Source organism: Poecilia formosa, unplaced genomic scaffold (genome assembly GCF_000485575.1).
Source record: "Poecilia formosa unplaced genomic scaffold, Poecilia_formosa-5.1.2 Scaffold5, whole genome shotgun sequence".
NCBI classification, from domain to species: domain Eukaryota; kingdom Metazoa; phylum Chordata; class Actinopteri; order Cyprinodontiformes; family Poeciliidae; genus Poecilia; species Poecilia formosa.
In genome coordinates, this window is record NW_006799944.1 from 3,203,591 (window position 1) to 3,217,986 (window position 14,396).

At 39.8% G+C, this 14,396-nt stretch overlaps 1 protein-coding gene across 1 annotated transcript in view; it reads left to right on the top strand.

Annotated features, from left to right (window-relative positions):
* LOC103147131 (phosphatidylethanolamine-binding protein 4-like) overlaps positions 1-7,536 on the top strand; it is a 40,159-nt gene extending 32,623 nt beyond the window's left edge. The window contains exon 5 of the mRNA XM_007565333.2: positions 7,319-7,536. Coding sequence (XP_007565395.1) covers positions 7,319-7,410 — 92 coding nt within the window. The 3' untranslated portion in view covers positions 7,411-7,536. The remainder of the gene's footprint in view (positions 1-7,318) is intronic.
* Positions 7,537-14,396: the final 6,860 nt, after the last annotated feature.

Here is a 14,396-nt window from a genome sequence, read left to right on the forward strand (position 1 = left end):
TGTCATTAGCCTCCACGACCATGTGCGCAGTATGCACACCAAGACGAGAAGAACAGAGGGAATCCCATGTCTCCCACCTCCTCCGTTAAGTATGTTCACTTATTAGCATCTGTCCTCCCTCCATGTGGTATGACACACAGAGGATTCTTCATAACCGATGACATTAATTGACGTGATTTGTGAAGGAGAGCATTTAGTCGTGGGTGGAGGACTCCTAATGATCGTTTTCCACTTCCAGTAGTGGAGTCATTGACTCAATTTTATTTCTGATTTGCCGTCTCTCTTCTTTTCATCTCTGACCATCAGTTAAGTAATAAGCACTGGCCAGAGGGGACTGAACAATTAGAGGTGGAGCAGGGGCTGTTGTGAGAAACCGTGGGAGTCTGCTTTGCCTCCAGGGTTAAGGTTATGAATGTGGGTCAGTGAACTGATGGAGACAGCTGGTTTGTTACATAAGGATCTACATGGGGCTGCAATCTTGGCACTGGGCACAGGGGCGTTATCCTAGGGAATCCCCATTGCTCTGGCTCAGGAAGGCTGTCCCTGACTGGAGACTGCCCCTGTGCCAGGGTGGGGGGTGGAGACGGGGGCGCAGGCGTGGGCGCTTAGGCCCTCATGATACTTGTCAGGCACTTGGCAAGCCCTTATTATGTCCTGCTACTGTTTGGTGCCGACATGTCAGTTTGTCGGGGGAAACAGTGTTACAATGCCGGGAGGGAAAACCCGAGGCCTTGAGAGCGGCTGCCTAGTGTTGTTTCAGTTTACACGATACACTCCGCATACACTGTTCACACATCCAGCCGTCCATCTCCTGACCTTAGCAGCCACTCTAAATGTGCAGATCTACCGTCTCAAAAACTGTTTGAGATTATTTGCTTGGAAAAAATAGAAACTTATAAATAATACATTGCTTTGAATCCCGCAGCCGCTTTTTACTTCATTTATTTCTGATGGATTGTAAAAACAAGGGTGACGATCATGTTGTATAAAAGAATGGATCAGAGAGGAGTTAGCTGCTGGATCCTACACGTTGCTCATCTTGCTTCCCAGAGCCTGTACTGCCAGCTCAGCACACTCTGCAGTAATTGAAGCCATTTGCAATGTTGTAGTGTGGTAATGGGCAGATCCATGTCTACCACCCACCCACAGCCTCTACCATTAATCAGAGCTGCGAGGAGTCAAGAGAGCCAGGATTTGGTTGCTATAGCAGGCCCAAGTTTTAGGCTGGAGTCAGCTGCTTTAAAGTGACATCTTGACATCTTGAAGTTGACAGGTTTGGTTTAAAGGTTTTAAGTCCTTCAACTCACAACTTTGATCTGAAACATTTATCGAAAGCATATAGAGTAATCCTTATCTGTTTTTTTTAACACTTGCATTTAAGAGCAAGGACATAATTTCACTATAGCTGATCTGCACAAATGTGTGCATCCCTGATAAAATTTGACCATTTGAGGTCAGATCAGAACTTTCACTTGTATTTCAAATGAGAAAATGGCACACAAGATTAAATCACATACACTAAAAACATGGGGAAATAGGTTGCTAGTGTATTAAAGTTAAACTTAACTTTTTTTAAATTACAGTTTTTTGGCTTTTAGGGTACCCTGGAAGGCATTCTTTGTCATTTAATTTTTATTTTTCCTGGGATTTGAACAAGTAATGTGCAGTTGTGAAAAGAAAATATTGCATGTTCCTTTATTAGTATTATTTTTGCTAATAAAAATTTGACAAATGTGGCAAACATCTGTATTCAGTCTCTCTACATGAACATTGTCCTGTAGTTTGTTCAGTATGTCTGTGTGAGTCCGTGAATATAAATTTTTAAGATTTGCAGTTGGATTTAGAGCTGGGATTTGATTGGATCACTAGAAGAACACATGAATATCCTTCGATCGAAATTGCTTTGTTGTAGCTCAGGCTGCATCTTTGGTGTCATCAAAACTGCACAGAATGTTTATCTCATGTCGCAAAGAGTGAATTGATCTTTTTCACTCTAGCAGGGCTCAAGCATTTCTGGTGGATTTTTTTTTCTCATCGAAGACAACTTGGTTCTGAAAATTTGCCCCATAGCCCAGACATACAATGCATGTTAGAGATTGTTGTCAAATGTTATGAACAGCCAGTCTTTGCCAGGAAGTCCTGCTGCTCTTTCAGTGCTGCCATAGCCCTCCTGGCAGCCTCGTCTCTGCGTTTCCTATCAGTTTTGGAGGAACGTTGTGTTCCTTGTTCCATTTCTGGTGAGATGCACTTGTTGACAATTGCAAGTGTTGTGCACAGATCTATTTAAATTTCCTGATTGGCATCTTTCAGTGAAAAGATCTGTTGAGGAAAGGCTTTCAAAGACAACCTGCAGTAGTTAGGAAACCCAGGGAAGACAACCTAACGTTTGCTTAAGAATCCACCAAACTTTATTTGACTAGGTTTGTCTTTTTTGCAAGCCCACTACAAGATCACAGCTACACAGTTACAATACAAAATCGTGCACATGCAACAAATTTGCTAGTACATTAATTGAATTATCTCAAAATGAGAAACTTGGGAAAATCGTAAGTGTACTAAAAAAATAAAGCTTTATTTCAGTTTTTACTATTTAAACGAGTACTGTTGCCATTAATTGTACTAATGTTCTAAGTACTGTATTAAATGCAATTTGATATAATGGAAAATGCATCCTTATTCGCTTAGTTTTATGCAACAGTTGAATTTTGGAGTTCCTATGCTGGTTCATATTGACCAGCGCAATGTTTAGGTTTTTTTTAATGTAAAAACAACTTTAAGTTTGGTGATTTGGGTATTCCCTGGAAAATTAGACTTGTTCACCTCGCAGATCTAATAATCTACAGCATTAAACTGGCAACACATTGAGAGTTAAAATCAACAGACATGTTGAGTTTTCCCAGGTTAATCCCTCTCCAGCGGTTTTCTACACATCCAGAGATATTGTCTTATGGCTGAATCCCGACAGCAACAAAGTTCCTCATCCTGAAAATAAACACTGCAATATTCCTGCATCTATTTTCATAAGAAGAACCTCAGTCAGGCTCTTACTCTGATATGGCTCCTTTGACTTTACTGCGAGAAAAAAGATTACTGGATTTTGAGTATATCTGAGACAGTGTAAGAGGTTTAACAGGGACACCGCCCACACCACTAAATGTAGCAGTTCTCTGTCACCTCGCAGCAGTCCTGATCTTTCTGCCATACCCAGGCAGAGATGCAAGGTGGAAACAAAAGGAGAGGCAGGAAGATGTTAACATCGCCCTCAGGTCCCACACTATCTGTCCTTTCCATGAGCATGCAGATGGGAGAGGCGGAAACGTGTCTCTGCACTACAAACAAGCACCAGCCTATTTTAGGGTCACTTGTAAGTCTAGACATTCGCAAGGTACCAACCAGCGCGATAGCAGCGGGTACTGAGAATTTACTTCGTTTTGGAATGAGCCCCAATGATTGCACAGCTTTAGACAGGATTATGTGTGCAGAGTCTTACAATCGCTGCCTGACTTTGACTCCAGTACTTTTTAGAGAAAATGTTGCTCAACACCGCTGTAAGGCAAGAAAACAAAAACCCAGATGAAAAAGTATTTTTGCTTCATTATCATAATAGCGAAATCTACAACATGACATGTCAGATATGTCCCAGTATTTTATGTAAAGTTCATCTCCGAGCTGTCTCCCCTTCTGCAGTAGCTGTGGGGGTGAGCGACCTCGTCATGGACATGCCGAGGAGTTTGGGGATCTGCAGAGGCGGTGCATTATCTGAGACTGAAGCACAGACCCATAAGGGTCTGCTGGGGCCATGCCCTTTAATGCAGACAGGTCACTTGACTCCATTGCCCTCTCATGATTATTGGTGGCCTCCCTGCTGGCAGTCTTCATTCACAGAGATGACCTGCTGAGATCCAGGTACTCATCTGCTCATCTCCCAGTTGTTATTCATCCTGTTTCCCCCAACTGAGCTCAGAACCTGACCCGAACTCACAGCCACATGGAAGTGTCAGGTTTTGAAACTAAAAAAAAGTGTGACGGGTTGGGAAAAAAATTGTTTAGGTATCGCTCCACAATGCAAATTCTGCTTATTTTTCAAAGCTCTCTATAGCAATTAATGATTACATTAAAAAGATAACATGCAGAATATATCTAATATCAATTAAGTCTTCTGATTTGTGCCTTTGTTAATGGTGAGCTACACCAATCAGGCATAACATTATGACCAACAGTGTGTTATTACACTCTTTTCTGACCTGTGGAGGGATGGACTCCAGAAGGTTCCTGACTGTGTGCTGCGGTGTTGGGCATCAAGATGTCAGCAGAAGGTTTTTCTACCTATAGTGCATCTGGGTGTAATTTGTTCCTCAGATAATGTACCCAGCAATCAACATGATGTAAAAGTACACAACAATAGAAGTCACTAGATAAATACCAAATAAAATAAAGGACAGATGCCTCGCTCTGACATTGTTACAGCTATTTCATATCTACACCATCAGTTCAAGCCAACGGTTCATGTGGAAATAGAAAAATAACTTTTGCATCTTTCTTTCCCTCGAATGTTTTTTATTTTATTTTTATTTTGTATGTCCATGTTTCTTTTGCATGCCTACTGTGTATAATTTAATCATGTTCAATATTAATATTTTTTAAAAGATGTTGCTTCAGTGAAGAACAAGGGGTCAGTAGGAGCATGCTTACTAACCTGGAGCTATGGAGCATCAAACTACAATGAATTGTGTATTCTGACACCTTTCCATCAGAACCAGAATTAACTTATTTTTCAATAAGACCTAGCAACAAATCTGCTTTGCTCGCCACTTGCATTAGTGAGTCCATGACTCACAGCCGGTCTTCCTTTGAACCTCTTTTTACATATTCTGAGTAATGCAGACCAGAATCACAACAAGGTTGTTCTCCCATCCCACTTCTGTAAACCAGTGACTGTCTCACCAAGGAAAAATGCATTTCATTAAATTTGAGAATGATGCAGCCATTCTAAACCTTCTAAATGGGGAAAAGCATCATCGTGGGTCCATTGTGGTTGGGTCAGTATTCTGATGTGACTTTAGATCAACACCTTGAAAGCGCAAGGTGGGTCCCTGCCTAGACCCTCACAGATGGTGACCCTCACTGGTGATATGGATTGGGATGCTTGAATTTTGTTTTGTTCAGATATTGTTGCAACAACAATAAAAACAATATCTTTACTTTTGTTTCAAATCTCAGCTCGGATGATGGCCCTTTTTAAAAGTTTTATTGATTGGTTGGATGTTTTGTATCACTGCCTGGTTTGCTCATTTGTCCATAACCTGGATATTTGTTTTGTTTGTACCTGCTGCTGCTATCTGCTTAACAGAACAAAAACCATAAGTTTTTCTGCTCTGGACTTTTCTTTTTTTTTTTTGCCATAGCCTGCTCAAAATTGGACTCATTTTTTTTTTATTGTGTGTCTTTGTGTGAGCTGTCTGCAAATCTCTTTTCCAGCAGGGAGAGCTGCAGTTTTGAAAATGCTCTAATGCAGTCGTGTAGCCAGTAACATAGTCACACTTGTCAAGTTTGCTGAAATCATTGTTCTAACATTCTGCTTCTAACTCATCAACTTTGAGGACTTACTGTACAGTTGCTATTTAATATAGTTTAAACCTGAGATTTCTCTACACAAAGACAATCTTTTTCCCTTCAGAGTTTGACATCAAATCAGACTGAATTTATACCATCTTAAGCCAGGAGTAACAAAATTTCAACTTGCTGAATTGAAATTATTGAATTGAATTGATAAGAGAGCACCTACATACAGTGTAGACATGAGCAATAAAGCCACTCGAGGAGGAAGAAGCCATTTCTCTAAAAACAAGATTTAAAAAAGCAAGATTAGTGTCAGCAAATACATAGGACAATTTTTGAGACATGCCTGTGGTCTGATGGAACTAAAAAACTAGTGTCTAGAAATAAAGATTATTATATTTGGAAGGAAAAAAAAGGGGGAAGTTTGTAAGCCTGAAAAAGTAATCATCCAAACTGTGAAGTAGGGGGTGGCTGAGTCATGAAGTGGAGGTGTTTTGATGCAGGAAGGACTGGAGCACTTCACAAAAAGTAACGTGATGAAAAAGGAAAACCCTGTGGAAATATTTCAGTAACATTTCTGAGCCTGGGCCAACTTTCAAACTTTCTTAAAAATTAATGTTCCAAATAAATGATGTCCTCAATCAAATTGGCTTAACAACAACAAAGTCAATGTTTTCCATAGCAGCCACCACACTTGTGTGTGAGAAAGGCAGCATTCAAACAGACTCATCAGGAGGAATGAACCATAAGGCCCAGCAAACTACTGGGAGGAACTTGTAGAAGAGCATCTAAAATCTTCAATACTGACAGATTTTGGTAGTAAAGATAATCAATGGCTCTCATTTCACCTGTCAGAGATTATAATTGTATGCTTGATCATTGTGCGTTTCTAATGCATGCTGCTGTCTGATGGCCAAAAAGTGACACCATATATATATCAGATGAAGCAGAATGTTAAAGATGACTTTTGTTTGGGGTTTTTTAATCCAGACATATTGAGATTTGACCCTATTTGAGTCCATTCTCTCTATGGATTTGGACCATTTCAGAAGCTGGCTTTTTCAACTTCCCAAGGCAATTCTTGAACAGCTGTTAGTCTAATTACCGCACACATGGAAATACCAGAATGTCCCCGATTCCCTGGATTACAGTACAAAGCATCAAAGCATTGTCTGATGCACATGCAGACATATGAAGATGCAGACACGCGCTCTTTCTTTGTGGAATCTGTTGAAGTTTGCAAGTTTAAAGCACACAGGGTTTTCTTCTTGGAATCATAGTTGTGAATTTGTCCTCTTTTTTTTTTTTTTGTTAAGGGAGGGAAAACTGCAGGGAATCAGTGGTTGTCAAAATCTTAGAAGTGATATTGTCATACCAGCCGGATGGCCGTCTGGTGTTTGTTTAAAAGGGGAGGGAAGAGAAAAAAAACAGTCCAGGCGATTGAATCATATCATCTTGCCAATACGTCCTTGCGTTCCCACCTCCATCATTACAGCAACATGTTTTATTTTCAGCAGAGCTGTTCTCAGTGACTCACATCCCAGAGCCATGTGTTGCTCAGTTAGGCCTCAGATCCCTTAAACACAGACCAAGTGGTCAGAAGAAATGCTCTCGTAATGCACCAGAGAGTGCACTCGGAGTACAGCTCATTTCTGGAGTGTTTTGCTGGACTGAAAGCAAACCTTAAGTTTTTTTTTCTCTCAATTCTTTTGCTTAAATGCTAATGAAAATCTGTGTTTTGTGTCTTCTGCACCTCCAGGTAAATGGGATTTCCAGGCCTTTGTCAAAAGGTTTAACCTTGGGGAACCAGTGGCTGCCTTGCAGTTTCTCACCCAGAACTTCGAGGACTAACGGATGCTGAAATACTTCTATCAGAAGAAGAATACAACAGTACAATTATACCAACTAAACTGTTTCTTCATTTGTATTGTTTCCCTGCTTTCCGTGCATTAAACGGCAGAAATTCTTCAAAGCTTGCACCAGCTTCTATCTTATCGTCGAGTTCAAGAGATATTTCCTCTCCGTGTTGCTCTAGCTGAAGGGTTTTTGATGTCGCCCCGTATCTCTGGTCTCGTGGTTGGGAGCAAAGGATTCGGGAGATAGAGTTCAACTTCACTGGGGATTTCTTAATAGTTTCCGAACACGGGCGACAAGAGAAGGAAGACGGCCCTGATATCACAACTTTGTGTGGAAAGAGTTTTTCTAATTCAGGGGCCGGAAACACGTCAGGGCCAAAAAAAGGAAGTGGGAGGTGAAACCGAGACCGCAGCTCTGCCGGATGCTGCAGTGGAACTTGAACTAAAATACTCTAGAGTGACAGGACAAGGGGGAGGGGCTGTCAGGCCTGTCATGCACCAAGTTAAGGGAACTTGCTGTTTGTGTCATTGTTTATCATATTTCCATTGACCACTCTCACCCCGACTGGAAACAATGAGTTACTTTCAGGTATTTGGTTTATCTGAAGAAACAGCTGCTGAGTTTTCGATGTTTCCTTCAGTATAACTTGAGGACAATGAACCTGTTTTGAACTTGAGAGAGTTGCATAAGAGCCTCACCTGGCAAGTCTGCAGAGGATGGTGTGGGTAAACTTTTCAACCCATCCACACTAAAATGCTCTTCAGACTTTACAGGTCTTTGTAGAGGATGGGTCAGAGTCCCGTCCCCCACCCCCATGAAGAATATTGGTTTCTAACCAGCAACTCTCCTCCCGGGAGCGTTTGTATCAATACCCCAGATGTCTGAAAAAGGGTGGATTTACATGAGTGACTTTGATGTTGTGATGATCAATCTTTAGTTGGTGGTTTCATTGACCCTAGTTTGGTGTCTCATCAGTGGGATAGGCAGGAGCAGGTAAAGGAGGCTTTTGTGCCTTTGGTGGATAAGCCAGCCTTGGTAACCCCCAATGTGCCCTCTACATGAACTCTGGAAGATCATTGATCAATTGTCCAGCATGTGCTTTGTTTGCCTCCCAGACTCAGCAGTCAAAGCACCCAAGTTCACAAACAAAACAACCAAAACAATACACACGGGCCCACAGTGAGTGAGAGTGAGAGAACCCACTGCTTTTGAACGCACAATAAGTACCCATCGGTTCGAGTGTTGCTCCTGACCTTGATTTGCTCGTCTTATTTGACTTATAAAATCACATTTCTAACAACTGGCAAGTGGAGGATAATTCCACACTCATTGTGAAGCATGCCAAGTAGGAGAGCATTCTTCCAAAAACACCTACTTGAATCCATCAGTACAAGACTGAAATGCCAAGATGTGCACTTCCAAATGCACTGCATTTTTTTTCCCTTCTCCTTTATGTTTTAGAGAGATCCTGCCAAACCAGCTGGGTTTTGCCGTTCAGTTTCCTCTAACGTGTTTATTTTTACTCCAAATGTCAAGAGTTAAATGTTATGATTAATAAAAATTGACAGTTATAGTTCAGTGCTGGAGAGTATATACGCTTCTCACTTTCCCTGATGATGTGAATAAGGCTTTCAATATTTTCTTTAATGAAGTCAATATTACTGTAGTTTATCATTTTTATAATCGGATCAGTTGTCTCATTGGCAAAAAGTGATCCAATATGCAAGATAATGCTAAGGATTATTTCATCATAGTATTTCTGAGTTACTGCATGTTATGAGTTGTGCTAGAATGAATTTAAGAGGAACATCTGATCAGTTATTATTCATATAGTTTATATTTCCATATCTAATTGCACATGTTGGATGCAGTTTGAATTCCTCAGGAGATTTGATTCCCGTCTCAGAGTGAAATTCTTCTTTCATTCATCCATGTTACTGGATAACTAAATCTGTTTTTTTTTTATCTAAGCACATATTTTTATCCCATCATATAAAACCCCATAAAGAAGGTGACCTTTAACATGTCTTCTGGTGAAACTATTGGAAAGTTGCAACAAAAGTGTGGCCGAAAGCTTCTAATTTTTTTTTGTTTTGTTTTGTGCGAAATAAAACAAAACTTGCTTCCTTTTGCATTCATTAAACTCGACTAGCATCTGTGGTTATTCAAATCTAATTCATAATTTTGTGCCTAAATAAAAATCAGAGAGCATTGCTATGCTGTATGTGTACTCCTGCTGAACCCCTGCATACACCTGATGCACAAAGTTTGCAGCTGCTGGACAAAACTCAACACTGTCAAACAAGCTACTAGTTCAGTAGTAAGACCAGGGTTGTCCTTCCACACCCATCAAATCTTGAGGACTCCGAGCCTCTTTAGAAACTGCCTCTCCTCCTAAGATCTTTGATACATATGGGTAACCTCCACCTGTACCATTTCAGCACCTGATTCGCTCTAACAGGTTTGCTTCCAGAATTTCCCCGTTTCTCTTCCATCCATCTTCCTATCAACTCTGACCGGTTTCACTATTCCTGCTTAAGAAAAGCATCATTATGGCCCATCTGCCCTATTCCTTGGTCTTAATGATTCTGTTTGTTCAATGATGTCATCTAGCTGATGAAGTAGGCTGTAAGCTGTGTTGAGACTGAGCTTGAATTACACTCAGAATGACTCCATTTACTATATAAATGTGTTTTTGAGGTCATTGTTAATACTGTCATTTTATTTCAAGGAAACAAAACAGAGCGGGTGGAACACAGCAAAAAACGTGAATCATTGTGTATAACTATACAACACTTTACTGTGATGTAAGAAAATGTGTAAAAGTCCAGTGGGTATAACTACTTTTTCAAATCACTGTACAGGTACATCTAAACAAAATCATGGAAAAAATTTTAGATTTTGTGCCATTCATTTCAGAAAGTGAAACTGTTTCATTGTTCGAAATATTTAGAATATTTTGTTTGAAATATTTTGAGCCCTTTATTACTTGTAGTCTTGGTGATTATGTCTCGAGATAATTGAAACCCAACATTCGGTGACTTAAATATTGGAAACTCATGGTTTCACACCAATTATAACTCAAATGTATCTGCATTGATGTCCTAGAAATGGTCTCTCATTCTGGGTCAGTCACTGTTGATTTGAGGTGCCTTTGGTGTTGGTCAACTGTTTTCTAGTCAACCATAATGTCTTAAAGCACTTCATGTTTTCTGCTGCTGACAAGATTTATGAAGATGCTGATTTCATTTTCCAGCAGGACTTGCCATCTGCCCAGACTGCCAAAGGTACCACAACAAGGTTCAATTACCATGGTGTTAAATTTGCTTGACTGGTTAGCAAACTGGCCTGACCTGATAGAGAATCTATAGTGTTATCAAGAGGGAGGCAAGAGACACCTGACCCAACAAAACTAATGACCTGAAGGCTAATGTCAAAGCTACTTGGGCTTTGAATACACTTCAACAGAACCACAGGCTGATCGCCCCCATGCCATGCCGCACTGATAAAGGAATTTATGCAAAAGAAACCCCAACCAAGTATTCAGTACAAGAGATGCATACTCTTTAGAAGTCTAGCATTCCCGTTAGCATTCTCAGTAAAATAGATATCCTATTTTATTAATCTTGTATAATAGTCACAGTTTTGAGGCACTGAATTCTGGGTTTCTATCATATATAAACCATAATCATCAAAATTATACAAGTAATAAAGGCCTACAATATTTTACTCGATGTACAAATAATTGAGTTTCACTTTCTGAAATGTGACAAATACTGAACTGTATGATATTCAGATTTTTTAGATGTACATTTATGTCAACATCTCTTACCATATGTGACCGCTATCGCCTTTAAGTCGCCTTTATGTCTGATAAATGAATGAACCAGAAAATTAAGGAGAAAATCCACAGTGTAGAATCATTTAAGTATTTTTGAATGCATATTCTCTATTTTTATTTCATTCTACATTCTGAATAAACTCGTAGATTACGTTGGTGGCCAGCGTTTTAAGCAAATTCTTGGTTGTGTTTAGTTTTAACTAGATGATAGTGGTGAACTTACTGCACTCAGTCAATATAAAATGAAGCAGTATTTGGTCAGTTGTTTCTCCAGGTGGGTATGTTTATATTTCCAGCTGTTTCACCAACAACATGGGATCATTTTAGCCAACTTGATTATATGTGGAAAGAAAAAAAAAACTAATTTGACTATACATCCACAGTGCCTTGGAGGTTTTCCACAGCACTTTAAAATGGGCCTCTGCTTCCATGGAATTCCCATATGCAAAAGAGCTGGGCGATGCGCGCTGAGCCAGGTCACGCCACAAGCCATTGACAAACAATACAGGCCCTCCCCCTTGTGAGCCATCTCAGTCGAGGAAACGAGCCTGCAACAGGTAAGTGTTCCAGCCGGGGTGGCCAACTTTCCGACCACAGAGATGGACACACTCTCGCCCTCCCCAAGGAAAAGCTTCACAGTACAGAGAGTCCCACGCCACACCTGGGGATTCTCTGATGGTTTGCATCCATAAACATGACGGGGAACACCGCTGTTTTTGTGAAAGTCTGTGTGACGGTATGGATCAGGTAGCAATTCTTATTTACACAGAGTAACGGGAAGACGAGGCAGCAACTTTAAGGACCTAAAACACACACCGACACACACAAGCCATGCGATTATTCTGCAATTATTTATATGGTCAAGTTTTTATTTTATTTGCTTTTCGCATGGACTTGTTGCTTTAATATTTTAAATACAGTTTTAATAAGGATCTTTGCTTTATGTTGGAGTACATTAAGTCAAATGTTTGGACAAAATTTAAAACTAAAAATATATTTATGTGAAAATAGTAATATCAGCCAGGCTTTAAATATGCAAACATTTTAGATTAAACTCATGAGGATGCTATTGAATGCAATTAGATTTTTCCCACATATAGAGGTAAAAATACAAATGATTTGGTTTCACTGTTTTGTGATCCATTACCTTTGATTAAAACTAAAAAAAAGTAACAAATAGTACAACTGTGCCCCACACAAAATACAGATTATAATTATCTGTAACATATATTAACAGTTATTATTTTGACTCATAGATTCAAGCATGAACGTCAAAGAAATATCCACTAAATTTAATTTAATTTTCAGATGCTTATTGCACAGAACTTATCTGTTTGATGTTCTGCTTTTTAAAAGTTACACTGGGGCTACGGGAAAATGTAACAATAGCTTGTTAATTAGCCCAACTATTTGCAGTTCTTGCCAGTCTCTTCAGTAGATGTATCAGTCATAGTTTGTCATCTGTAGTTTTAAACAGTGTTACCTTAATACAACTGTTGTCTGGTATACCTTGAGTTTTCAAAACATAAAAAAAAATCTGTGCTCTTTGTGACCAGAAATGTTTACACACTCGGTAGCTGTTTCTCAGTCAGCTGATTGGCAGTACACAGAAATACTTAACAGATTTGAAACTGTAACTTTAAACCATGAGATAGCCTGATATGGTTTGGGGATTTTTTTTTTTTAATATAGATATTTTCGCAGTGGGCAATTAGAGATGGAAATACATTTGAAAAAAAAAAAAATCATGTCTAGGTCAGAATGTTGCAAAAAAAGATCGGGCTGTGTAAGAAAAAAAAACTTTAGTGTTGTCATTCTACTTTAGCTAAAGTGATCAGACCACATTTAGCTACTACAAGAGGCACGCTTGAGTGTAAAGACTTGCGTTTGGTAATGAGACAGGATCAGCGACTGCTCTGTTTGTGTAAGCCCCCCAAACACCAAGGATGATTCAGACTAATTCTCCCACACACTCTGTTTACACTTATGCTTCATTGAGTATTATTAATTTCTTAGGTCTGTGTATGCAAGCACTGACATGCCATTCAATATTTTCTGAAAATATTCCAGAGGCCTTTGTTTTGTTTGTCTTTTTTTATAGAAGTTAACGACATATGTATAATACAAAATTAGAAAATATTCAATAATCTCTTCACCCCAATTTAACCACTTGTCATGACTAAATAAAGTTTTTTTTTTCACATTGGTTATTTGTTCCACCAAGTTTTTTTTTAGTTTATTTTGTGTGTGTGTGTGTGTGTAACCAACTAATTTATAGAGGGGGCTTTTCTCAAATTCACCAAGTACATGGTTTTGTTTGTTTTTTCACAGTTTGCATGCTGGTTAAAATGCGAACCATGACGTGTCGTCCACTGTCATCTTTTTAAGCGTCTGTGGCTTCCGATCACTTTTCCACTACTACTACTACTACTACTTCATCCGGAACTCGCATGTCCAAATACAGACATGAATGGGCGGGGCCGGACACTGCCTTATTTGGAGTTTCCACTCTGCCGGTTACTTGGACTCCAAGTCAAAGCAAGCCTGTGCAAAGCTTTGCAATATTTACAAGCGATTAACTCCGTCAATTACTGTCTTTGTTTGACAATGATGCTGCTTGAAAAGGAGTTTGGAAGCAGCTTTCTGCAACACAGCGCCGCATAAAGTGTGTGCAAGTTCACAGGGAGAGGGGGAGAGAGAGGGAAAGAATGAGGGGGGAGGGGGGGATGGGAACACCATTATCCAAAGTTCTGTCTGAACTTTTCGGGACAAGATGAGGCTTGATTGTAAAGTCAACAAAGCACGTTTTAATATCACGATGTAATATATTGTGGGAAGATAGTCGTAAATTATGGATAAAGTTCATTGTGTGAGTGACATGCTTTGTAGCCACAACACTCTACAGAAGGTACCACAAGAACTGAAAATAATCAAGATTATGTGCTGCCATTATTTTTACAAGGCCAGGGAAGAGGACGCAGCTGGGCGCGCTATCTCGATTTTTGTAAACTTAGATATCTCCCTCGGAGTCTTTTGCCTCCACTATAGTTTCCACTGACTGACGCGCGGAGAGCCTGCTGATGGGCGCCCATGTCCATATATGGTCATCTACGTCACACAAATGTTCCATCCCCCTATT